The following is a 26304-nucleotide window of genomic DNA, read 5'->3' as shown; positions in this document are numbered from 1 at the left end:
CGTCTACATCCTTGAAGCAGTAATGTTTGCCATGAACTTTGTGCTAAGCTTAAAATCCCACAGCCTCGCCTGCTGTCCGTGGGGTGTCTGGCCCCGACCCGACCACAAGTGCTTCGTCCTAAGAGCGGCCCACGCACACGGCCCACGGCGACCCCCGCCTCGGCAGGGGACAGGGCGCGGGGGCAGCTCACTCGTCGATGGCGATCTCCGACGGGATCTCCGACCAGAGGCGGGCGTACTTCACGGGCGTGACCTGCTCCTGGGGGTCGCGGTCCACGTGCATGTGCAGCATGAGGCGGCAGAAGGAGGCCCTGAGGTCGTAGGGCAGGTTCTCGTCCGACATGCAGCGCAGGATGAGGTCCACGTCCAGCTGGCCGGAGATCTCGTTGATGGCCAGGTATTGGCGGTCCAGGCACATGCGGGCGAAGAGGTTCAGCTGGTACCTGGAGGAGGGAAATGGTGTCAGATTCGTGCTCCGAAGTCGCCTCGGGTGGCCCGGGTTCCACTGCAGGGACCCGGATCCCCTAACCAGCTGGTTCATCCGGGTCCACTCTCGCCCCAAGTGGAGAAAAGACCAGGTCAGTCGAGGCAGGGAGGCCCGCGTGCCCGCCCTGCCCTGCTGGAGCAGTGAGGTGCCTCCAGATTTCGTGTGGCCGTGTTTATTTTACAAAATAAACGAGGAAAAGCTGGCCAGCTGACCACGCTTGCCGATTTCCCCGGTGGACCAGAGGCCACGTGGGAAATGCTACAGACTGCCCAGGTGGGTCTCATTAGCAGTTCGGGGGCACCTGTGGGACCTCAGCTCTCGGACACACACGTCAGAAATGAGGTGCAAGGAGCAGGGGCCCCTCCGTTTGCCTCTCACGTTCTTCCTCCTCCCATCTCGTGGGACCTTCGGTAACTCCCAAACGTGACCACGGAGACACTGTCTCCCACCCACTCACGGGAGAAGACCCGTCAAGCACCAGTGGAACAAACACACTCGTGAGAGCAGAGACCCAGAAGCTCCCACCGGGGCAAACACTGGCAGGAGGGTCCTTAACCGCTGCGCGAAACGCACGGCGGACCCGCCTGCCCCAGGGCGACGCGAGCCCACGGCCTCCCTCTGACCCGATGCCGAGCACCCAGAGGCCCACGGACCACCTACACGGCGAGAAAGCCCTCCACTGCACTCCTCGAATACCCATCCACCTTCCGGCGGCCGTCGGAGGACCGGCTGTGACTGAGTCCCGGGAGCAACCGCCCGCGCAGGAGCGGCGCCGGCACCCCACTGTGCCCTCGCCGTGCCCTCACCGGTAGTAGCTGAGCACGTCTCGGTCCTCCTTCTGCCCCTCCTTCGCGTCCTGCGCCAGCTCGCGCACGCTCTTGCTGCGGACCTCCTTGTTGCTGTCCCTCCAGAACAGCCACACCTCCTCCTCGTCCTCCCCGGCCTCCAGGGCGTTCTCCCCGGAAGACACACCTTCAAACTCAAAGCGAGAAAGAACCAACCTGGGAAGGGAAACCAGGCAGGAAGATGCTTTACGTTTGGCGTCGGCACCGTCGCCGATCCCCGACCCAGGCCACCAAGGCCTCGGCGTCCTGACACAGGAAGCGCGTGCCCTTCCCAGAGGCGGAGCCACACACTGGCTTTGAACTCCCGGCCCCTGGTTCCCGACCAGGACATGTGACCACGCCTGGGGCTCTGTGCCTTTTATCAGAGTGGGAGAAGGGACCCCCGGCTTCCAGCGGGCACCACAGGGGATGCAGCTCCACACCCCGCACTGCACGGGACTGTCCCCATGACGGCCATTCAGCCGCAACCGTGAAAACGCCAAGGCTGACAAATTGACAAACCCTGTGTCAGCCCAAACCCCAAATTAGGTTAAGCACAAGAAACAAACGAAATCGCGAGTTTACGGCGTGACTTCGGTTTGGATGTTTTTTAAACACAGTTCCAACACGGGCCCGCTGTCCCCTTCCTCAACACGGATCGCTGCTGCTACCCACAGCTCCTGCGGCCCAGGGAGCACCTGTGAACGGTGATCACTTAAAAACCGTCTTCCAACACGGATGCACGGCAACACTGAATTAGTGCGTCCTTTAAAATTTAAGGTGGGTAGGGACACTTGGAGAACTCCAACCTCTTAAACTAAACCCAGTCTGTGTTAGATGCTCCCAGGCGAGTTCAAGTTGCCCGTAAGCCAGCACATAAAGTGACGCCTCGGCCGAAGCGGCCACCCAAAGCTGCCCCAATCCCTGGCCAAGGCCATGGCTAAGGAAGTTCCGGTGCTGGCTGGCTCGGCTTTAGCCTGAGTGCGGAGACGCCGGGGGTTCCGTTTCTTCCCTCACAAGCACAGACCCCCAAGGAGCCCTGCACTGCCCTTCAAGAGCCCTTCCTCCCCCTCCCCCCGATGGGACCCCACGGCCACGCACTTGGTCTCGATGAGGATGTCGGCGTTGGCTGGGTTCAGCACGGCTTTGCATATCAGCTCCTGCGTCACCTGGGATGGACTTGTTCATGGACACGCAGAGGTCGGACAGGTAATCCAAGAACCTGCCGAGAGTGAGAAACCGAACAAGGCGGGCTCCGTGGACTGAGCGGAGGTTTGGCTCTCGGAGCCGACCTGTTCTCAAGGGGACTGATCCAACGTCCCTGGGACGAGCGCAGTGATGTGGAAGGTTCTGGTACCAGCGTCTGTGGTGCCACCAGAAACCCGGTCACCGGGAAGAAAGGAGGAAGAGTAGGGAGGGAGGGAGCAGTGGTGCCCAGGGGGCGGGGCAAGGCCGCGCTGGCGACTCCCGGCCGCAGGTCCCTGGCGCATCCTGTGAGCCATGTCCTCAGGGGCATCGTTACTGGGGGAATGGCCTGCCTGTGCCTCGGTTTCCTCATCTATGAAAAAGTGTCATCACATGCAAGCTCAGAGGGCTGCTCCGAGCGTTAAAGAAGACAATATCCAGGTGAGATGCTCACGGCCCCCTCCCATGGGGCCACGCTCCTGAAACGTTACCATCGTGGCTGGGAGCGGTCGGCACCCCTGCCTGGCCCACACGGTGGGCCCCCACAAGAGCAGGCGGGCCCAGGCACCGAGATCCCCGCAGCGTCTGCACCTGAGACCCAGAGGCCTGCGCGGCAAGCCCGCGCCCCTCACCTGGGCTCCCTGTTCTTGCGCACCAGGCTGACGAAGGTGTCGATCTCGGCGGCGGTGATGTGCTTCTCCAGCAGCTTGCGGTTGTTGTGCAGCAGGGCGGTGATGGTGTCCTCGGCCAGCACGTCGTAGCCGATCTGCTTCTGCATGAAGCCGAACTGCTTGGCGATGTACTCCTGGCAGGAGAGGGAGCCCGGGTGAGCCGAGAGCAGGTGCTCAGCAGCATCCGACAGAACGCTGCCCCGACCCCTGCACCAGGGCAGCAGCGGCTCACCCCTCCCTCAGCCAAGGGTTCCACCCCACCACAGTGGTTCCCCAGACGCCCCGCACGTGCAGAGGACCCTTCACTAGGTGCACAGCCTACACGTTAGTGCCGTGACTTGTTTTCTAAAGGCCACAGGCTGGCCTTCACCTCTGGTTTCAGTCCCGACTCAAGGGGACCTAACCGGGCCTCGCCGCTCCGTGCTGATCACACGTGCATTTTCAGAACACCGCTGCCCCCTTCGGTTGTCTTTACTGGGGCGAAACCGCATCTTTAAAGCCTCTCTGGGAGGATCCGACATCGCATTCCGTAGGAATGTTTGCGATGTTCCACTCCGTGGAGACTCCTATGAATGTTGCTTTCCATTCAAGCACACCTCCCTGCCCCAGACAGACCCTGTGCCTGCTCTAGGTTCAAGTGCTCCCCCCAACTCTATCAACGTTAAAACCCTGCACGCTGCTCAGCAGACGCACAGTGGACAGGGGCCACTTCTCTGCCCGTACGCAAGGAGGCGGCAGGGCTGGGCGCTCCTCAGCCCCGGGACACGCTACAGCCGCGGGATGCAGGACTCAGGAGCAACCAGAGTCAGAGGCCCCCACACAGCAGAAGGGATGGGCTCGTGTCCCCGTGGACAAACCACGCCCTGGGACGCGCCCTCACGGGGGGATGAAGACGGAGCAGCTGAACCACGGGGTGTTGTAAGGAGGTAACAGTCGTCGGCTGCCTCAGTACCGTGTCCTTGCAGACACTGTCTGTCCCAGGAGCAAACTGAGCAGGGAACGATGGTTCCTGGCCACGGCGTAAGTGTGCACGTGGCATGCCACACTCAGGAGGAAAGCGTCTGGACGTCAGGAGGGCAGGGGGACTCGCCGTGACCTCCCCCCCCCAGCCTCGAGCCCGAGCGCACCTGGTTCTTCCTGTAGTCCTGCTGCGAGTGCCGCAGCACCCGGTAGCACAGGCGGCAGATGTGCCGGAAAGGGGCGTGCCGCTGGTCCCCGAGCTCCTCCAGCCGCAGCATCGGGCCGTCGCCGCAGTCCGTGAAGGGCGCCTGCAGCAGCTTGAAGATCTGTCCGTGCAGGGGAGGAGGGAAAGCTGTCCTCACCTGGCCTCCGACAGCGGGTGCCCCTTCTGGGGTGGACGTGACCTCGGGGGTGCTGACCCAGCACGGCAACCCCCTGAGCTCGGCCTCCACTCGCCTGCCGGGGCGGCTGCTCCCTGCGCCCAGGTCCCCGGGGCCAGGGGGTCGTCCCACACAGGCGGGCACAGGGTGAGAGCGGGGGCTACGAGGGCAGGCCCAGGAACCGGGGGATTCCAGGCTGAACGCACGCGCCTTCACGGCTCCCTCCTTGCGGCTCTCCCTCTCATCCGTGTGACGGGAGGGGACCACCCGGCTCACGGGGTGTTGGAAGGATAAACGCAGGTAACAGTCGTCAGCTGGCCGAGCACCGTGTTCCAGGAGGGCTCTGGCCACTGGCTCTGAGCACCCTGGCCACTCAGGGGCCTGTTGTCACGGAGACAGGCGGGCGCTGCGCCAGGGGCTGATCTGGGAGCCACCAGCCGGGCCAGCTGCACGTCATTTACCCTTGGCCCGCAGCCCCTTGTTGAAAGGTGACGGAGTGCTAACACGCCGTCTGTCACAGACTGGCGGGAGAAGGGCTGCTCAAACCCCACGTTCCCGCAGGAGCCGGGGGATTTACGGCCGGCATGCTTCCCTTCTGGCGGCGGCGGCGGGAGTCCCCAGGCTGAGCTCACAGCCAGCCTCCCACAGCTCCCAAGAGCTGCGTGGCACGCGCGCCTGCACACCCTGGCCACCCCAGACGTGACTGCACGCCCGTTTATTTACACTGACACCAGACAATGCCACCTATGCACTTCCTGGAAGCTGTCACTCATTCTTTACCGCCAGGGCCTGGGGGGGCTTACAGGGTCCTCTCGGGCCAAATGGTTTCTAGCGCTTGACGCAACCAACGCCATCTTAAGAAGCGAGTTGCTCCCTGTGGCCGCCAGTTCACCCGGGAGGGGAGGGCCGGGATGGGATCACCTGAACAGAACGTTCTCGCACAGGTAGGAGACCCGCTACGTGGTTCCCTACCTTCGGACAACCGGCTCTGCATAAGCAGCCGCCACCTGCATCCTGGGGGCTGTGCAAAGCCAGCCCTTTCCAGAAGCAGAGCACCACCCTCCTGGCTGGAAATTAAGAAACTGTCCGACCCGGAGTTGCTGGCCTCTTTCTCCCGTCTCCGGCCCCTGACTCCTCCAGAGGCCAGTGCCAGGGCCCCGTGGCCTGCGCCCACCCGGTCTGCACTCTGCCAGACGGAGGAAAAAGCTTAGCGACACAGTGCACAGCGCTGGCCCTGCTTCAGGGGACAGTAGAGATATCAGCTGAACTGTCCTCGGGGTCCCTCAGGGAGAACGCTCCACCAGTGTGTTTGTGACAGAGCTCAGCTGTGCAGCCATGAGAAGACACGGAGCAGACGTGGGAAAGCCCACAGGCTCTGGGAGCCCACGCTGCGAAATTCTGGCGAAGGCGAATGATGAGACCAGTGCAGGGGGGAGGGGGGTGGGAGGGGGAACGGGGGGAGCACGGATGGTTTTATACACTCTCATTTTCGCCATAACTTCATTGACTCGGATATTCTGAGTATGCTGGCTCTCCCACTGTCGGCTTCTAGTGGGCAGAGGCCAGGGGTGCTCCCGAACATCTTCCGGTGCGCGAGGCAGCCCCGCAGCAGAGGATCCTTTGACCAAAGTGTCGGCAGTTCCAAGAAACCTCGGAAACTGCTTGGGACACATTCCATTAGTCACGGCACCTTCTCCACACACTGCACACATCTTTTTTGCACTTTAGTTGTGTTTTTGCCTCTCTTGAAATAATAAGCACACCAAAAATGTTACACACATTTTTCTATCTTCAATATTAAAATGGCTGCGCAGCCCTGGCTGGTGTGGCTCTGTGGATTGAGCACTGGCCTGAGAACTAAAGGGTTGCCGGTTCGATTCCAAATCAGGGCACATGCCTGGGTTATGGGCCAGGTCCCCAGTAGGGGGAGCATGAGAGGCAACCACACATTGATGTTTCTCTCCCTCTCTTTCTCCCTCCACTATCATCTAAAAATAAATCTTTTTTAAAAAATATTTTATTTATTTATTTTTAGAGAGGGAAGGGAGGGGGAGAAAGAGAGAGAGAAACATCAATGTGCGGTTGCTGGGGGTTATGGCCTGCAACCCGGGAATGTACCCTGGCTGGGAATCGAACCTGGGGCACTTTGGTTCCCAGCCCGCGCTCAATCCACTGAGCTACGCCAGCCAGGGCTTAAAAATAAATCTTTTAAAAAACATACTTAGAGCCCTGGCTGGCGTAGCTCAGTGGATTGAGCGCGGGCTGCGAACCAAAGTGTCGCAGGTTCGATTCCCAGTCAGGGCACATGCCTGGGTTGCAGGCCACGGCCCCCAGCAACCGCACATTGATGTTTCTCTCTCTTTCTCCCTCCCTTCCCTCTCTAAAAATAAATAAAATCTTTAAAAAAAAACACAAACAAAACATACTTAGAACATTAAAAGACAAAAGATAAATAAAATAGCTGCACAAACATTCACCAATTTCGATAACTTTTTTGTACATTGCAAGGGGCAAACACCAGGCCCGTGGGCCAAATCCAGGCCTCCTCCACCTCACTGTATCCGGCCCGGTGCCCTGCTTTACCCGGCAGCGGCACCGTGCTCCTACCCCTGCTTAAGGAGTAGTGACATCATACAGCCCTAAAATTACAGTCAGCCCTTGGAAGGCCACCCCAGGGCCGATGTGGCCCCCGGTGAAAAAGAGTCTGACACCCCTGTTGTAAATGCACGCTGATATGACGGTTGTCATGATATAATTTAACAAAATTGTTCTGAATTAAGTTAAAGTCAATTAGGCACTACTAGACCCACTGTACAGAAACACCTAACGGACTTTTTGGCCAACCCAGCACAGTGGTGGCCCCACGGCATCACGTGTTTGTACAAACCCAGCCAACGCACGGCCCCCAGGGTGGACACATGGACGCTGCGGACTCTGGGTGAGGACACTGGGTCAGCATGGGCCCATCGGCCACAACCCGGGCCCCGCTCTGGTGGGACATGCTGACAGTGGGGGAGGCTGGGTGGGGTGGGGTGGCAGTGGGTGCATGCAAACCCTGCTCTTTCTACCCTGTGAACTTAATCCTTTTCTGACACCCTGGCTGGCACAGCTCAGTGGATTGAGCTCGGGCTAACCAGGCATCGCAGGTTTGATTCCCAGTCAGGGCACATGCCTGGGTTGCAGGACACGGCCCCCAGCAACCGCACATTGATGTTTCTCTCTATCTCCCCCCCCCACCCTTCCCTCTCTAAAAATAAATAAAATCTTTAAAAAAACTTCTCTGAAAAATGAAGTCTGTTTTCTACACAACTCAGCTGCCCAGACCACCCAGGGGGCGTCGCCCAGGCCCCTCTCTGACCCGAGGTCCCCCCATTCCTCACAGAGCCCCCCATCTGTCCCGCCTCGCCCACCTGCTTACCTGCTTGAGGATGTTCTGCTCCCTCATCAGCTTCTGCCGCTCCCGGTTGGGCTTGGAGAAGACCACCTCCAGCACGTCTTGGCCAGAGTTCGTCCCGCCGGTGACGAAGTAAACCAAGTCTTCCAGCAGCTTGGTCACGGACCTGGGGGCAGGGAAGCGGTCGGAGACGGTGGGGCCCCACACCCCACGGCTGGGAGGCTGCCCGTGGGGGCTCGGCCGAAGGAACCGCTTCACCAAAAGCAGACCCGTCCTGCCCAAGTTCCTCCAACGGACATCAGGCCGATGACCAGCCAGAGGGACCCACAGACGAGACGCCAGTGTCCGTGGAGGGATGAGCCCCTTCTGAAACTGCTGGCCACCCGAGCTTCTACCCCACGGCCCTCCCCCCGACACTGAGTAAGGTCGCTCCAGAGATGTGCTGGAGACGGAGAGAGGGCATCTTTCCGGCCTCAGAGACGTCCGGGAAAAGGGACGCAAAGGAGACCATTACTGGAGAACCACGGGCCGGGTCGGCCGTCCACGCTAAGCCCTGCTGCCCTCACACTCAGCTGCCCAGCGCTCTCTCCCCGAGGGACCCAGGACGTCCCCGAGGGCGGCAGGCGCTGTCTGTCCGGCCTTCGGGGGCGGGGCCCTCACCTCCTCTCGTTCTGGGTGATGGTGCCTTTCTCCAGCTTCCCCGCGATGGAGCCCAGCACCTTGCTGGCGTCGTTGGCAAAGTCCAGGTCCCGGACCTCGGCCGGGGAGACCGGGACGATGGCGAACGCTTCCTTGTCCTCCTTCACGGGAGACGTGCCGATCTGAAACACAGGGCGGTCTCTCAGGGCCGCCGCGGGGGCGGAGAGGGGACAGCAAACCCGGGGTGCGCGGGACCCGGGGGGGGGGGGGGTGCCAACAACAGGGCTGGCTGGGAGCTCTCCTGCGGAGGGAAGACACTGGGCAGGAGAGCGCCTGGAGCAAGCACCCGAATTGTGCACAACTGTGACCTCTGGGGACAATTCGGCAGGAGGTGGGGCCGCACCGTCACCGACAGCTTCCCGTGCTCGAGGGGCACGCACGACTCGTGAGCCCACGCATGCTCGCCAGCACAGGAGGGGCGCCCACGCCACACGGGGACTCTCGACTCAGCATCACAGCGTCATGCGCTGGAGGCTGCAGCAGCCTCTCAACTGCTCTGTGCCCCTGAAAGTGCTCATCAAAGTAGAAAAAAAATGCCACAACTTCCCCATCACCACCCCCCAAAAAAAACAACAGTGACAGCATCACGCCATTTTTCAGAAAGAAAATGCCTGCATTTGAGTGTGTGCTCTACGACCCCAGGAAGGTGGGGAGGCAGGCAGAGGTGAGCGTCAGGGAGAGGAACCGGAGGGGCTGGGAGAACCCCCAGGGAGTAACCCTGCACGTTCGAGTGCACAGAGACAAGGAAACAGTAACGATTCTTATTACACTAAACGTAACCACCAGCGTCTGATGTCCCTCAGTGCACGAGCAAACCCCCTGCAGTCCAAATCACTGTTCAGACAGACGTGAAACCCAGACAACCAGACAATGGCTCGACCTTCAGGGCAGAGACCATGGAGGAAACTAGAAGGTTCTGGCTCTTTCAGAAGCCCCGTGCTGGCTCGCTTAGCCAGGTCCCTGGGAGAGGACGCTTCCATCATGATCGTGTTTGTCCGTGACCAAGCTCTTCCGGAGCCGCGGGACTTCACGTCACCACCCCCATCCAGCCCAGGGGTGCCCTCGCCGGGGTGGGGGGGGGGCAGGGCCAGGACGGTGCCAGCCCGCACCCACCTTCAGCATCACCGGCTTCTCCTCCTCCTTGTCGATGGGGATGTTGGTGCTGTGCACCCAGGTGTTGGTGCACAGGTGTCGCAGGCGGACGTAGGAGTTCCTATGGGGGGGGGGGGACAGAAAAGGCTAAGTGGTGGGAATACTTTGGTTTCCGAAAGCCCCCGCCCTGGAACGGGTTCTGCCGAACAGAAGAGGACGTGAAAATGGCTTCCCGCTATGCGCAGTGCACGCCACAGCCTGGAGAGTACAGGGTGCCGGTCCGTCCCCGGCGTGCTCGCCGCAGCAGGCGGGCACACGGCCCCACAGCGTCGCGGGTGCTGCTGCGCTGACGGAGAGCACGGCCCGGGCCCGGGCAGGCGAGCGAGTGAGGAGCGCTGACTGAGGCCCATCGGTGGTCACCGTTGAGAGGGACAGCACAGCGGGAACGGACACTTCCACTCAGGCTGATAAAGCAAAATGTGGGAGCGTAACACTCCTGGGAAAGACACGAGCGAATGTGGGATAGCCTCTTGACACACGAAACAAAACACGAGATCCCCACGCTTTAAACGTAAAAGGTGGGCAAAAAGGAAGGGGCGAGGATCCGAACGGGTATTTCTGCGGAGACAACAGACGCCCGACAGGCTCAGCCAGGGACGGCCAGCAGCACTAGGGGACATCAGAGGCGATGGGAAGTGGCCATGAGACAGGTGAACGTGTCTCTGGGGGCTCTGGGATGGGACTCACTGACCTGTGAAGAGCCGTGCAACCTCCCCGAGCCTCAGTTTCCCTATTTATACAACGGGGTGAATAGCGATACCCATCTAACAGCAGCCATTGTGGAGATGGACTCAGCACAGGGAAGCGCTCAGCGCCGGGCACGGCCGGCGGTCAGCCCTCAGTGAGGGTTAGCGGTCACTTGGGAGACCGTCCCCGACTTTGCGCAGCACAAGCTTCTGTCCTGTCCGCTTCTGGTCCAGTTACTCCCCCAAAACGCACTCTCGTCAAACCAAGAGTTAAATTTTATAGAGTCACCGGAAAGAACGATCTGACTTCTCAATACAATAAAATTGGCTTGGCGCCCACTGAGTTTCAAACATTCCCTTCCCCAACTTTCTCTGCTGCTGTTTATTCAATGGACCGAGAGACCCCTCGGCCTCGGCAGAGGAGGAAGAGAGGGAAGGAGACACTGAGCTACTTTAGCTTCCGGTCTGGCCTGTGTATCTGAACCACACACAGCATGGGGCGCGGCGTGTCCAGCCGCCGAGAACGCAACCGGTGAGCAAAAGAAAAAAAAAATCAGCTGCCATTCCGATGGGCAGTCAGAACAAATCCTTCCTCCAGCCTCTGCACGGAATCTCCGAGGAAGGTCCCGGAGCCCCGGCTCGGGTGGGAGGAGCCACGCAAGCGCCGTACCTGGGGACGAGGCTGTCGCCCCCACGCAGCGTGGTGGGGTCCAACTCGAAGATGGAGGAGATGTCGTTGCCTTCGGGCACGGAAACCAGGGAGTACACCATCTTCTCCTGGGCGTTCCTCAGCCGGCTCCGAGAGGCGTCCTGGTCGGGGTCCACCTGAGGGGGAGACGCCACCCGTCAGGGAGGCTGCGTGACTGCGTGAGCTCCGGCGGGCACGGCGCCCAAGTTCCAGAGCGGTCACGCGACACAGGTGCCGGCCATCCACGCCGGGAACAGCTACACTCCCCCTTCTTGTCGGGTGGTGACAGAAACGTGTCAACAGTGGAGGTCGCCTGCCCGCTGTTGGCCGCAGGCAGAGTGCCCCAGGGCAGCGGTGAGCACGTCCGGCGGCGGCAGGGGTTGGAGGAGGAGCGGCCTGAGCAACCCCTCCCGTGGAGCCGCGTACGGGCCGTGGTGGGAGCCCACGTGACACGGCCCAGCAGTAAGAGGACGCAGCTACCTCCCAGGAACAAAAGTAAGGAAACCTGGATCCAAGTGTTCATGAGTAGGGACCCCCGGGGGGGCCAAGAAACGTGGGAGACGTCAGACTCGCCCTGGAAAAAACATCCATGGTTAATCCTGTGGGCGGCCCACCAGAAGGCAGGGCAGGGCCCCGCTTACGCAGGGGGGCTGGCCAGGACCGAAGACCCCTGCAGGGGAGGCTGATGGATGGTGATGACGGGGAGTCCCTGAGAAACTAAAAACCACAGAGCCCACCTGCCTGGGAGGGTGTGAGCAGGTGGCCGGCCCCACGTTTGCTCCGCAGCGCCTCCCAGGTCACTCTCAGCATGGTGACGCTACAAGGGCTTGTCTGTCACGTGTAATGCCATTCTTGCAAGAGGACACGTCCCCCTGTGCCTCCTGGGAAACCATATTTCCCATGTCCCTGCCTTGCTCGGCTCGCCTCCAGCAGGGAGACGTGGGAGGGAGGGGACAGCGAGGGCCCAAGGAGACAACCCGGGAGAACCGAGCTGCCTGGCCTGCCCTGAGGACCCAGGCGGTCGTACCAGCTCCTTCTGTGGAAACACACAAGGGAGAAACGCTGCCTTCGTAGTGCCCCAAACCGTGTCCCCCTCCCTTGAGCTCCTGCCTCTAACCACCGTGTGGGTCTCCCCGAGCAAACCAGAGACTCGTGGTTCCATCGACACCGGAGCCACAGTAACCCGAGGACCACGGACACTGCCACGGGCTCCGTCCAGGAGAAAGAACTTGGACTCCGACTGTCCTGTCGCACCTGCTGTAGCCTGGGGGTGTTCCCGCGCCCCTGTCTAGGTAAGCCCCGACCTGGCCCTGTGTCAGACGCGGGGCTGCGCCGCAGGCTGACAGATCGGTTTCGGGACCTGCCGGAAGTCAGTGGAAAAGGAGATCCCGCGTCCAGCACCCCGAGTCCGGGAAGGAGGCTGAGACACAGGGAAATCGCATTCAAGGGGAGCAGCTGGTGTCCACCACCTAGTGGGGGGACAGCCACACTGCTGGAGGCCCTGGCGGACGAGAGCAACAAGGTGGAGGGAGGCCCCTGGCCCTGAGGCCAGGGAAACAGGGCAACAGGGCAACAGGGCCGGGAGCAGAGCGGAACGAGAGGCTTCCTTTCGGGAACTCCCGCACCCAGGTCCCGGAGCCCAGGACTCGGGAAGGGGCTGGGCCCTTCCCACGCTGACGTGTCCGCAGAAGCAGGACGGTGCCCTGGCCTCGGGGTGCGGGGCGAGCCCCACCCTCCGCCACACGCGGACCAGCACCCAGCCTGAGCAGCAGCCGGGTCAGCACCTGGAGAGCCAGGTGGGCAGACGGACGCCTGACCTCCGAGGGGCCCCGAGGCACAAACTGGCCAGGCCGCTGCCCGCCTCCTCTCTGCCACTCCTGTCACACGAAGGCTGTCCGCCCCGCACCGGCGGCCCCGACCCCTCAGCTCCGCCGCCGTGCACCCAGAGTGCGCTGCCCAGCAGGACGCTGGCCTGCCACTGCCCCGGGCGGCTCACCAGAGGCCGGTTACTGAGCTTCCTGTGGCCCGGCCACCTGCACGACCATCACTGGGCCGGCATGGTGAGCTCAGTCACCACAGCTGCAGACGGCGGCCCGTCTGAGCCACGCAGCTTGGGTGCCAGGGCTGCCGTCTCAGGAAGAAGACCGTGTGAGGACGAGGAGAGGGGACGCCCAGCCCGGCCCCAACCTGAACCACGGGGAGCCTCACATCACACAGAGAAGCTGCGTGAAGGTCACACTGCTCACCTTGCTCAGGGGCAAGAATCTGAGGACTCCTGCCCTACACCCTGCGAGGGGGGGGGGGAGCTTCCTGACGGCCCGGCAGCGGGGCGACAAGGACCCATGAAGAACAGAGGGCAGGAGGCGAAGCCCCCACCCGGGGGGGTCCAGGCAATGCCTCGGCCCGGGCTCCTCTGCGGCCCCGGCCGAACACGCTCCAGCCACGGCGCCCTCTGCGGCCCCCGCCCAGCACCCTCCAACCACGTGCCTCCGATTCGTTCAGTGTTTTAGGGAAAACACCCCGATACCACCTGCTGAACCCCAGACATAGTCAGGGCAGCAAGCGCGTGAGTGTTTGTGAAGCCTGGACCGGCAGGGAGCACACCCCCAAGAGCAGCCTCACTCACTCCCGCCCTCCCCACGCCGCACGCCCACGGCCGTCTGCCACCCGTCCCCATTGGGCACCCAAACCCCCGGTGCCTCCAGAGAAGGATCCAGGGGCCCTGGCTCTTGCCCACGTTAAAGCTCCTACCCATGCCGCAAAGCCTACTTCTGACCCTGCGGAAAGCAAGAACGGACCGTCAGACAATTCAGGGTCGCTCGCAGGAAAGGTGCGCCCGGCTACCTGGGTCACCTCCGCAGGGTAAACGACACCTGCATGTGTTCCTGGAAAACCCCGAACGAGCCACGGGTAAGAGCCAACAAGAAGAGAACGCCTGTGTGTACAAGGCCGGCTCCCTCAGGACCATCGCTGTCGCCAACCTAGGGGTCTCCCAGGAGACGTGTGACCGCCTGTATCTTAGAGGCGGCGGCCCCTTGACTAGGCATAGAGTGCCATGACGGACGGGCTCCTGAACCAATCAGGGCACAGGAGACCAGAAAGCGAGCCCTCAAGGAGAGCAGGCCAGGCCTCGCTGACGGCGCAGCCCAGGGACTTCCCCTCCCCCGCACTCGGCGACCCGGGCAGGCTGCGGCGGTTTCTCGGGGGGCTGCGGAGCGGCGGCCGCACCCTGGCGGAGGAACACAAGAGCTCTCGTCCATACTTACTGAGGGCTGAAACTCCAGGCACTCTTCCTCAAAGTCTGGGTCTACCTGATGGGAAAGAATCATCGGGAAATTAAAGCAGCCACCGGCTCCTCGAGCGCTCGGCCCCGCCTGCAGGACACGGCGAGGCCCGCGGGCGTCTTCCAGCCGCCGGGCCCGCGTCCCTTCCCTAGTCACGACACCAGCATGCCACCAGGACACACGCCACGCGAGCACCACACACGGACAGCCTCCCGTCACCAAGGGACGACAGAAGGGCAGCACAAAGTCACGAGCCACACGACAGGGGGAAGCCTGGGGTAAGGAAGAGAGCCGTGTCTGGCTGCCAACCACCCTGCTTGTTTTTAGAGAGAGAAACAACCCGTGGCCTCCAGAGCAACGTTCGCCCTCGCACACGGCAGCCCCGCCGCCGGCCCTTCTCACAGCCGGCGAGGGGGGGTCCCGAGAGCCCGGGGGCTCCACTGTCAGTGCCAACCCGGTCTCGGTCGCCAGTTCTGAAACACGGCAACATGGCCAGTTCCTACAAGTGTCGGCACCCCGGGGCCGGTGCCCGAGACTCAGGCCTCTCGGCGTCTGCGGCAGAAGCAGGGTCCCCACGCCGGCCCCGGACAACGGGGTGTCGCCGGGCGTGCCACTGGAACTCGAGAGGAACGCACATCGCACGCCCTCCAGCCGGCAGAGCGGAGGGAGCCCCCACCCCTGGCCCACGGGAGGACGGCTCCTTCGTTCGGCACCGAACTGAGAGACCAGTCAGCTCCTCCACCCTCCAGCACTGGCTCTCGCCCGCCCTCGCAAACCCCCGGCAGACGCGGAGGGTGACGTGAACTCCTTTGACGCTGACACCCCCTGGACACCGCCATCAGGCCCTGTCTGCTCCACGCACGCCGAGAACCCTGTGCCTCGAGCACCCCCAACTCCTCCCGCCCGCCCCAGGGCTCGAGGCTCGGCACGCCCGTCTCGCTCATGCCCCCCGCGGGCAGGGCTGGGAGTAAGATGGGGGGAGAGCAGTGTTCAGGAACAGAGCAGAGCAGCAGCCTTCAACCCGGATCAGTGCTCTTTTTAAAAACAAAATCTAATTTCTCGGGAACTTTCCGACCCACAGCGCCGCACGGCAAGCTGCGGCCGCTGTGCTGGGGCTCACACCCCGAAACGGCATTATCTTCCAGCTCACGTTCTCCCCACATCTTGCTGCACACCCCCGGTGAACGACTGGGCGCGGTAAGCCCTGTTACCTGTCGCTGTCTGCAGGTGGGGAGAGGAGGCGGAGGAAACGGAGGGCGGGAGGAGGAGCGAGATGTCGGAGCCCCACCCGAGGCCCCCAACCCCTCGGCGCCTGCAGGCCAGGGAGGGAAGGGTGGCCGTCAGCGTGACGGAGAAAACCCGGGACGCCACTTACCTCTGCGGCTAAGTAGTGCCCGGTGGCCAGATGCTTGAAACGGAAGAGGCTGTTCCAGTAGCCCGCTCCTCCCCGGCACGGGTCGTGCTGGACCACCTGTCGGGGGGAGGCGCGGTCATGGTGGGGGAAGGGCCAGCCTGCGTCAGGACCCCACCGCGGTGGAGACCGTCACACACGAGTCATCGTCCAGCAGGGACACCGTGGCGGAAAAAACCAGCACCTTCCAACAAACCCCTTCTGGGTGCTGGACGTAATGTCGGAAAGCAACCATGGGAAGGTGATGGGTCACGTTTGTGCACGACAGGAGGAGGCCGTCGTCCAGTTCCGTGGTTTTCGTTCGACGGGCCCCCATTGCCACAAAGTAGCAGCCACGATTCTGAAGCTGGTCCACAGTGGGTGCGACAGGTAAGGAGGGACTTTGCCAGGCTGCACGAGCTGTCTGTGCGTGGAGCTCACATGTGACACACACACACACACACACACACACACACACACACGCCGGCCTGTGAGCACAACCTGGCACCCCCGGAGCCCCAGCTCCCGCTTCCGGTCACGATGGGATCGCCGGCACTGGCGGCCGGTGATGTAAACGGTTAGACGTGAACTTGCCACGGACCACTGGACAGCAGGGCGTGCCGTGGGAAGTGAGTGTGCTCAGAGGGTGGGCAACCGGTGTGCACAGTCGTGACCGCTGAGCGAGGGGACCCAGGGCGGTCTCGGGAGTGTCCCGGCTCCCTCCTGAAGGCCCCAGGAGGCCCCTGAGGGTCGGCAGCACCAGGAAGGAGAGCGCAGGCAGGGGACCCGGGGGCGACTGCGTGGAGGTGGCAGATCAGACTTCAGGGAGACCGGGGTGGCTGGAGTTCGTGGGGGCAGAGCACTGCTCAGCAGCGAGAAGGAATGAAACGTTGCTACGGGTAACGTCGTGAGTGAATCCCAAGAGGTTATGCTGAGCGAAGGGGAAACAGACCGAAAGGAAAAAACCAAACTGTGCACTGTGTGCTTCCGTTCACAGGAAGTTTGACAACAGACAAGTCCAGCCCCTGGACACGGGGGAGTTCAGGGGCTGCCTGGACAGAGGCTCACGGGAGCCCGTGGGTGCTGCTTGAGTCCCAGTTCTAGTCCTTGGTACGTGGCTGGTACGCCAGGTTCACCGAACTGAGGACCTGGGTGGCGCTCTCTTTCTGCTCTGCGAGGTCTCATAAAAACACCTGACGGCTGTGGCAGGGGAGGGAGAGAGGCGGCCCACTGGGGCGGAGAACTGGACTGGCAGGGGATGCGGGGGGACACTGGGGGACGGGTGGAGTCCCCTGCAGCAGCACAGGCCCCGGCCCCTCCACCGCAAACCCGCCAAGTGGGTTTCTTCTTGGCCCCACGGTCTGGTTCCCCTCCGCCTCCACTCGGCGACCTCGCAATGGGCAGGTCGCCCGTCCTCCCCAAACAGCACCCGGGGGATGCTTCTCCCTCGCTGAGAACAACTCTCCAAGCGCCTCCCCTGCCTGTGAGTGACAGCCCAGCTCCCTCCAGCCTGGACAGGAGACCCCACAGACCCAGGTCCCCAGAAGCAGACTGTTCTACGCCCCACGCTATCCCCAGCCCCCAAGTTACTGTCCCTCGCCCCAAGGCTGCCTCCCCTTTCCACTTCCATGCCACTGTCTCACATGAGGGGCCTACTCCAGAAATACACGTCAGCCCGTCAGCACCAGCACAGGATGCTGCCTCCTCCAGGAAGTCTTCCTGAACCCCCCCCCGACCCGGAAGTTCTCCTGCCGTCATCTAAGCCTGCAGAACACAGGAAACGAGCCTCTCACCACCCTAACTGCCCGGTTACCTGGCAGTGACCGTCTCATTAACCCCCAGTGTGCCAGTGCCCAGGTATCAGGTGGCGGTGGGGGGGGCAGGTGAGTGTGTGCAGTGGTGACAGAGAAACGGCAAGGGCGAGAAGAGAAGGAAGAGAGGGTTCGATGGCCCAGAGACAGAAACCCCCGGTTCCTGCCGAGCTCCCTTCCACGGGAGAGGCTGTTTCTGCCCCCGGAGCCCCCGGCATGGCGCTGGTGTGTGTGTGTGTGTCGGGGGTGGGGGGGCCTCCCGGGCGGCGAGGTGGGTGCAAGGACCTGGCCGTGGTTCGCTGCTGCTGCTGCCGCCACAGACCCTCCATCCCGCCCCGCCCAGCCCCCTCACCTCCACCTCCCACAGGGCTTTGGAGCTGGTGGCCGACGTGGCCGACTGCCGGCCGGTGGTGCGCAGGAAGACGTGCTGCTTCTTCCGGTGCTCGTCGCAGGTGAGGAACTTCTCCTGCTCGGCGTGGAACAGCCTCACCACGTCCCCCTGGGCGCGCGGCGGCGGGAGGAGGGGGGACAGCGGGTCTCGGTCAGGACGGGACCGCTGCCCCCACCCCGCACACACCCCCCGCCCAGCCCCGCACTCACCCCCTTCAGGATGTCCTCCTTGTTGTCGCTCCACTTCATGAACAGCACCACCTTCCAGCTGGTGTTGCAGTTGACGGAGTTCACCTGCGGAGAGTCCGCTCGTTTCTCCGCGTGCCCCTCGCCACAACCCGGTCCTCCTGTCCCAAACCCTGGAGCCTGGCGCCCTGGGGACCCCGGGCCCTCGGGTGCCATTGGCCTGCCGGGAGCGCTGGGCAGGCAAGGGCACCCTGACGCGGCGTGAGCCGGGACGGGCCGCAGGGGCAACACTTCTTGCCCTTCTGCCAGGACAGCCGCCCTCCCCCCAGGTCGCTGCTTCTGCGCCAGCGAGTCCGGCCCAGTGAAGACGCACGCGTGGGAAGTGGGACTGGCTACAAAGGCAGAGCGCGCCCAGCGCCTGCGCCCTGTGAGGTCAGGGACCCTCCCTCACTGCCTGCGGCAGCCCTGTCCCCGGCCTCAACCGGCTTCGACCAGAAAGCGGGGTGGGCCACCGCACCCCTCGGCACAGACGGAACGCGGGTGCCCGGGCGGCCTGGCCGACCGACCTGCAGTGCAGAGCTGCAGGTCGTATCTGAGACTCGAAGCCGCACCCGTCTGGCTGGAGAGCTCGTGTCCTGCCTCCCTCAACCATCAGACAATTATCCGTCACCATTGTCACTGTCCTGTGTCCTGCCCCTGCCAATTTAGAGGCTAAGGGGATACACCGCCAAAAGGGAGGCAGCCCTCTGGCCGGCAGCGTGTCCCTCTTGGACATGAGCCACAGGCAGTCTCTTCGAGAAGACGACTGAGGGTCCAAGGGGCCCCTTGGGCCAGGGAGTTTGGTGAGAGGCTCCCTGCAACGGCTTCATCAACTGGAAAACGATCCCCCAGTGACATAAGTCTCCAAAGCTGCACCCTGGGGTGACGACCGCCACCCCCCCACCTGTCATACAGCCTCCTGGGTGGCTCCGACCCGGGCCTCGGTTTCCCCGAGTGCAGAGCAGGCACACTGACCCACGTCACTGCAGAAGCCACTGTGGGCAGGGACAGGCTGTGGCCCCAGGGCTGGTCCTGCCGCAGGCCCCCTGCCCCCGCCCCGGCCGGGGCCCCCGACTCACCTCGTTGCAGCCGGGGTTGTCCACCAGCTGATGGCTGCTGGCGTGCAGCGGCTGGCCAGCGTTGACGGGGTTCAGCACCACCTTGTCACCTATGACCACCTGGAGGGGGGAGGGCGGGACAGCGTTTCACGAGGCAGGTCCGGAGTCCCTCCCGGGTGGAGGGCAGCCGGGCGTCCTCAGAACAGCCCTGGCCGTGGCGCACCCGGGCCGGCAGGGCACACCGCGCGGTGACGTCCACAGTCCCCGCCTGGGCCCCAAGTGACGGCCGGACCAGCATGGACACCACTGCCCGGTGCCAGCTGCCGAGGCCCCCGTTCACGGGGGAACGGACAAGCGTCCACAGCGCCGACTCGGCCTCGGGGGACGGCCGCCGCCCGAGGGAAGGCTGAGGCTCTGAGGCCCGGAGCCGCGTGTCTATGGCTGACATGAAGATGCTCACGCCCCTCTGCGCACCAGCCGCACTGAGCTGCCGTTCTCTCGTAGGGCCCGTCACCCAGACGTGCGTGCACGCACGTGTGCACGCGCTTCCGTGGCTCCCAACACCTGCCCTTGTGACGAACAAGAGCCCCCCAAACCGACGCTCATGCCCACTGCATGCGTGGGGCACGGCCGGTCCTCCACATCCCGCTCCACCTTCTACGACGACAGCCACAGCCACTGCACCGACCTCGTGGCCCACGAACGGAGAGACCCAGTTACCCGCCGGGACGGCTCTTCGAGCCGCCGCCCCTCGCCCAGGACGGCCCAGGACGGCCCAGCCCGGCCGGCAGGGCTGTGGGAGAGGGAAGCCACGGCCCCGCTGAGACTGGAATGAGCGCCGAGCGCCTGGGCCTGTGTGACTTCGGGGAGGGGGGAGGGGGGACGGGACCTAACGGGGCCCCCAAGGGGTGAGGCTCACTGGTTTTCAGTCTGACGCCTCGGCGGAGCCCACGCCACTGCACTGGGTCGTCGCCGGTTCCAAACGAGGGGGATGGAGATACTCCCACCTCCCTCTCTCCCTCCCGCTCTGCCCCCGCCCCGGTCTCCATCCTTCTCTGCGAAGGTGGTTTCCAAACCAGAGCGGCGCTCCTCGTCCACCAGCCGTCCAGACGGGCAGATGCCCCCGGACACCGGCTGCGACCCCTGCCCTCCGGGAGGTTCCCGGGGTAGCGGCCGCTGGAAGGCTGTTCTCAGACGCCCGGGAGGGAGAGGCGGCCGCTGTGTTTAGGGCGCACGTCTCTCCCACCGTCTGCGTTCCCCCGACACTGGTTTCCATGGTGACTGCCCGCCTCTGGCCGCCCAGGAGAAGCCTGTGGTGCTGCTGCCCTTCAGGCTCTCCCGGTTGACCCTGGTGCAGTCCGAACGGGGCCCCGGGCCACGGCCCGCACTTACGCTGTCCCCGATGGAGCGCAGCTTGTAAAAGGGCTGGATGTAGAACCAGGAGCCCTCGTTCCCCGCCTCGTCCAGCGTCACCCTCATGGCGTTCTTCTCCAGCAGCGCCGGCAGCCGCTTGTTCACCGTCAGGTACTTGTTGCTCTTCAGGTGCAGGAGCTGAGGGCCCCAGGAGAGCACGCCGGGGGTCAGCGAGCCTCAGAGTCTCCCCGGTCCCCCCAGGCACATGAAATACGGATCAAGCCTCCCTCCCGCCCGAGCTGCCTGGGAAGTCGGAGAGCCCCAGGAGGGCCCGAGGCGGGCGATGATCTGAAGAAAAGAAGAAAGACCGAGCGAAGGTGCAGAAACAGGGGAAGGAGAACCACTTCAGCTCTTCCAGCACAGCCTTGGCCGAGGGCCTCGGCCCGAGTCCAGCGGCCGAGCAGCAGCCGTGGGAACACCCGACACACACACAGAGGGGGCAGCTGGGGACGGGCGTCGCTGAGCCCAAGAAACAGCGTGGTTACGGGGTGACCCCACGGGGCACAGTCCTTTCGTTTGCAAGACTGTGACCGCTAGGGATTTCCACCTTGGATTTCTGAGCACTGCGTCCTTGCATCTTAGGTAGCGGTCACATGAAGGGGACAGAGAAACCAAAGGGCCGGACAGGAAAGGACGTGTCGTGGAGTCGGTCTGGCCCGGGGGGCGGCAGCTGAGGCTTCCCGGTGGCCCCGAGAGGAGACGATGGGGAAGGGGAAGCCTGCGCAGCCCTGGAGACGGGGGACAGCACCCCCGGCCTCTGCTGCCGGCTGCCGGGGGCATTTGCTTGGAGCCCCCAGGCCCTCTCTCATCTCCGGTCCGGGCCATGCCTTCCCGCCTGACTCGGGAGTCAGCCCTCCGGGGCCCAAGGCCCTGGGCCGGCCTGTGATGAAGCCGAGCCCGAGCCCGCCTGTCCCCCGTGCTCACTCTCAACGGGACAAAACCCGAAGGGGAGTGGCCGCCCGTGACCTTCAGACACTCTGGCACGCTGCTTTCCCGCGCCAAAGGGCCCGCGAGGAACAGCCCCGAGGGCTGCTGTCGCCCATGCCAAGTCCGGCTTCCCCGAGTCCCCGAGCAGCACCGCCCCGCCCCCGACGGGGCGAGGACGGGCAGGGGCTCCTGCGTCACTGGTGCCGTCCGCAGTCAGAGCAGTGCAGTGAGTGAGCACAGCCTTCCACAGGGGAGAAGTGGGGAGAACCCACGGGGCAACGGCTCTGACCCTGTGTGCGTGGGCAAGGTGACGTGGGGACTGGGCCAGTCGAGCAAGGCCACGTCTGGCTCTGGACTCCCCGCCCCCACCCCCGGCTCTTTCCTGCCAGGGGACACCCGGATGCGTTTCCCAAGCGAAGCCCCCGTCGCCGGGTCCTGGGTGGCATCGGAGCTCCAGGTCAAATGTGAAGGCCCCAGAGATCACTGGGTTCGCCTCGCCTCTCCTGAGACAGGGTGTGAGGCCTGTCCCCGAGGGCTCTGCCTGGAGGCCCAGGCGCAGCCCACCACCCCTGGGGACCAGAGGGGAAAGGCACGGGAGGCCCCTTTGCACAGGTAAAAACTTCCCAGGAGGCAAGTGAAACACAACCGCCACAGCCAGGCTGCTATTTCGGGGCAGGCTTCCCGAAGGGATGTTCGAGCGGATCTCCAACGATCAGCCATGGGCAGGGGGGGAGGGGGCGGGTTCTGGCACTGAGGGGGGCACCGCAAAGCCCAAGGTCCAGCCCGGCCAGCTCGGGAGGAGGAGGAGGAGGAGGGCGCGGGCCTACCTGGATCACGTTGCCGTACTGGATCACGGTGCCCAGCAGCTTCCTGTTCTCCGTCTCGTTCTGCTTCTTCTCCAGGTCTGCGGCATGCTGCGCGCGGAGAAGGAAGGCGGTCACCACTCGGCGGCCCTGGCCGCCATCCTCCGCCAGGACGCGGAGCCGAGGTCGCCGGTCTGCACGCGCCTCCCTGGAACTACACGAACGAGCGGGACCCACGCGCCCAACCCTTCGCCTCTGCGCTCCTGCCTTTTCGGCTTTTCAGAAACCCACGTTTCCTCCAAGGAACTCATGGACCCACCGGTTTAGGGTAAGATGAAGGCATACGCTCACATACTTTCAGAGAAAGCAGGGTAGAGGCGGGAGGGAATCTGTATAACCCTCTCGAGACATGTGCAAGTCCCCCTTTAAAGCTTTGGAGCGAAACCAAACTGAATGTAAATGCTGGTGTGGGGCCACTGCCGGTTCTGTGACCTGGAGGGTGTTACTGAGCAGGTGCGTGCCTCAGTTTCCCCTTCTGTAAGACAGGGCAAAAATGGTGCCTCACGGGGATCGGAGCCCGCCATGGTTGCGTTCTCGGGGTGTCAGCTCTTATCATGGACGTCGATTACCGTTTATTTCATTTCCGCAGCTTTCCTTCGAGGGGAAGCTCATTATCCCAATTTCCCAACAGAAGAATCAGACTCGGAGAGACTTCAACACTTGGGCGACGTTGCAAAGCTAATTGGATGATGGATACGAAAGGGCTTTGTTGTACTATTTTCTCCGCTTCTGTGTATATCTGAAATTTTGCTTAAGAAGCTCTTTCCTTAAAAGCCACGCATCGATGAAGTAGCAGAAACCATCCTCAGAGCTACGTCTGGGTCAACCCCAGATTTACACAGTTACAAACGAGGCTGGGAGGCATCGCTAGCGCTCCCTCCGCAGGCTGGGGAGACGGTGCGGCTGAACAGCGCTTCCAGAAGAGTCTCCCACGGCCGCCGCCCTGAGCCGCCATTCTCCGTCGCACACCTGTCCCATGCTGGCGGTCCTGGGAGCGCGCCAGGACAGGGCCCCCGGGGACGGGCTCCCCCAGGCCGCGCGGAGACGGTCAGGTCGGAGACGAGACTCAGCAGCTCATTGGGTGGGGAGTCAACCTGGACACCCACTTGTGTGCTCCTGCCCGGTTCCTAGCATGCTCCTCCTCCTCGCCCACGAGGTTCAGGGCTCATCCAGGACTAATTACGGTACAGCCACGGCGAGCCCTGGTGTCCCCAGGGCCCTGGGTACGGTCACTGCCGCTCCCCCTCCGGGAACACCATCCTTTAGTGTCCCATCCCTCCCCCGTTTCCTCCTGTGCTTACCCCGCCCCCGCCACCCCCCAGCAGAGACGCGGCAGCACCTATGGGCCCTGCACAGAGCTTTCAACAAAACAAAGCCTGCACAGAATCCGGGCGTTGTGGGGGGGGGTGGCTTATACTTTGTAGAAAGTTGTTTGTTCTTCTGCAAAGCAGTTCTCAGCCAGTACAGACAGGGAGTTCAAGGAGATACATCAATGGAGACGAAAATCAATAGCGTCCAGAAAATAAAACATTTCCAACAAGCGATACATGTTTCTCTGCTCCAAACAGCTCACGGAGAAGACTGGTCTTCAGAGAGCCACGGAGCACCGTCTCTGGACTTAAACGAGGCAAGGACCTGGCAGGGAAAGTCCTCGCAGACCTGCTCTCGGTTTGAGACACGCTGATCAAACATGGGTGGGAGGGGAGGCGCAGGGCAGAGGGGGAGAAAAGGGAGGAAAGAAGTGGGGCAACTGGATTAGCATAATCAATAAAACATACTTAAAAAAAAAAAAAGGAATGCCAATCCAAGAGACGAAGTCCCTAGCCACGCTGAGACCAAGCATGCAGGTGCCGACTCCACGGGCACTGGCACGGCCGAGAGGTGGCGTCACAGCCGAGGAGCGGGGCGTCACGGCCGAGGAGCGGCGTCACATCAGTCGCCCCAAAGGCACACTCTCTGCACTGAAGGCTAACTAAACAGGCAGCTCCCGAGTCTCAGGGCTTTCGTCCAAAAACACACCGAAGGTAAAATCGGAACAGAAGCCACAAGCAGCTGGAGGATAAACGTCTGTGAACTTCTCTTTGAACACCAAGCGGTGGACCGGAAACTGCTCCAAGGCTGGATGCTGGCCAAGCCCCCCCACGACGACGACGACCAGGTGGGCACTCCTGTGAGACTCGCAACCCTTCCAGGAACTCAGCTTTCCTGCGCGTGCTCCTTGTTCAAGGAGAAGACTCGCCAACCCAGCCCCCTTCTAACAGACGCTGCGTGGCTCCAGCCCGCAGTCCCACTCCGTCCTCAGAGAACTCCCTCCACGCAGCCAAGCCCCAGCCTTTCCCGTGGCCGCCGGGGGTCTGATGAGCATGCGGCACTGTGGGTCCGGCGTTCCGACCAAACCATCCATCCCGACTCTCAGGTCCCACAGGTGAGGCACAGGGTGGACAGGAAATCAGGTGCGAACTGCACACCTGGCCCGCCGACCGGAGGCCGCTCCCACCCCCGGCAAGGACTCAAGATCTGGCTCGGCGAACCCCACCACCGTATTTTCTCAGGGGGCCCCTGGACGACTGTAACCCCGGCAACGTCGTTCTGCAGGACCACTGGCCGAGTCCACTGGAAGGTTTCCCAGCGGGCCTTGCTCGGGCGTAGCGTATTCCGTTCTTGAGTTCCTCCCAAGAGGATGCGCAAGCCCGCCGCCACCGGGCCTGGCTGTTACCGACGACACCCAGGTGCACGAGTCGGCCTCCCCGACGCGGGAGGGGAGGACCGTTCGTCAGCGCCTAAGCGAGGAGTCGCACTCCACAGCACAGTCTCCGCTGCCGCCCTGACCACGGCGTCACCACGTTCCCTCCGCAAGATCAAGTTCGACCCCAGGCCGGTCGCCTGGCTGCTCCGTTTCCAGGACCCAGAGAACCCATGAGCCGTTGCTGTGGAGAGGTCCTTGGAACTGGGGAAGGGCTCCTTTTTTCAGATCAACAAGCCCTGGATGATGTAGCCAGACACAGGAGTCAAGGCTTCCGCTGACCAGCCACGCAGGCTGGGCCACGCAGGCGGGACCCAGGCCGCAGACGCTGGGGAGCACGAGTCACTCCTGGCAAGGCTGTCAGCGGCCACCAGAGGTCGCCCCCCTGCAGACAGCTGGGTGCACGCCACATCCAGGGCAGGAGGAAGTCAAGTGGTCTAGACGACGAATTCCTTAAATGGCATTAATTTAAAATAATCTGACCTTTGATTGGGGTCCTGCACAGCGGTTGACAAAAATAAAAACGAAAACCCGCAGGAGACTGGCCATCTGCCCCCAAAGGCAAGCAGCTGCCTTAAGTACGGCATGCATGACCGCACTAAAACAGGCACGTGGGGAGCAAGGCCGGTCCAGGCCAGCAGGACGGCCGGAACCGCCAGAACCACCGGACTCAACGGCCAGGCCCAGAGCCGCCCGGTCGTGCCTGATCGGGGCTGGCTCCCTGCTAGCTTTCTGCCCAAGCCCGAGCGCCATACGAGAGACAGCTGTCTTTTTCTTTCTTCTTTCTGTGCTTCAGGTCTTGCTCACCTCCGGGACTGCACTTACTTACCGCCGCCGTGCAGGGCTTTTCACGGTCGGCTTGCGGGATGGGGGCGCACCGACGAGGGGGAGGGGGCACTGCTGTGAAAGCCAGCAGGCGCCCCGGACGCTGGCCGGGGGCAGGAGAGCAAACGCCACCCAGTCGGGGCTGTGATTGTGTCTGAGTCGAGTGTGTGTTTTAAACTTTAATTGAATTAGTTGCCAACATTTTCTAAGAAGTGAGAAGCGACACGCAGCAGCATGGGTTTTTCGCTT

General features: G+C 62.9%; 1 protein-coding gene across 1 annotated transcript in view; it reads right to left on the bottom strand.

Annotated features, from left to right (window-relative positions):
- Window positions 1–26304, bottom strand: part of ITPR1 (inositol 1,4,5-trisphosphate receptor type 1) — a 214465-nt gene that overhangs the window by 116281 nt on the left and 71880 nt on the right. The window contains 17 exon segments of the mRNA XM_036030250.1: window positions 192–443; window positions 1294–1488; window positions 2413–2480; window positions 2482–2533; window positions 3129–3301; window positions 4295–4453; window positions 7926–8067; window positions 8562–8722; window positions 9714–9813; window positions 11109–11263; window positions 14393–14437; window positions 15786–15881; window positions 17964–18110; window positions 18212–18295; window positions 19306–19404; window positions 20677–20835; window positions 22452–22538. Coding sequence (XP_035886143.1) covers window positions 192–443; window positions 1294–1488; window positions 2413–2480; window positions 2482–2533; window positions 3129–3301; window positions 4295–4453; window positions 7926–8067; window positions 8562–8722; window positions 9714–9813; window positions 11109–11263; window positions 14393–14437; window positions 15786–15881; window positions 17964–18110; window positions 18212–18295; window positions 19306–19404; window positions 20677–20835; window positions 22452–22538 — 2174 coding nt within the window.

The sequence above is a fragment of the Phyllostomus discolor genome, chromosome 7, assembly GCF_004126475.2.
Source record: "Phyllostomus discolor isolate MPI-MPIP mPhyDis1 chromosome 7, mPhyDis1.pri.v3, whole genome shotgun sequence".
NCBI lineage: Eukaryota > Metazoa > Chordata > Mammalia > Chiroptera > Phyllostomidae > Phyllostomus > Phyllostomus discolor.
Note: the sequence above shows the minus strand (reverse complement) of the source record. Positions and strands in the feature narration are given on the sequence as shown.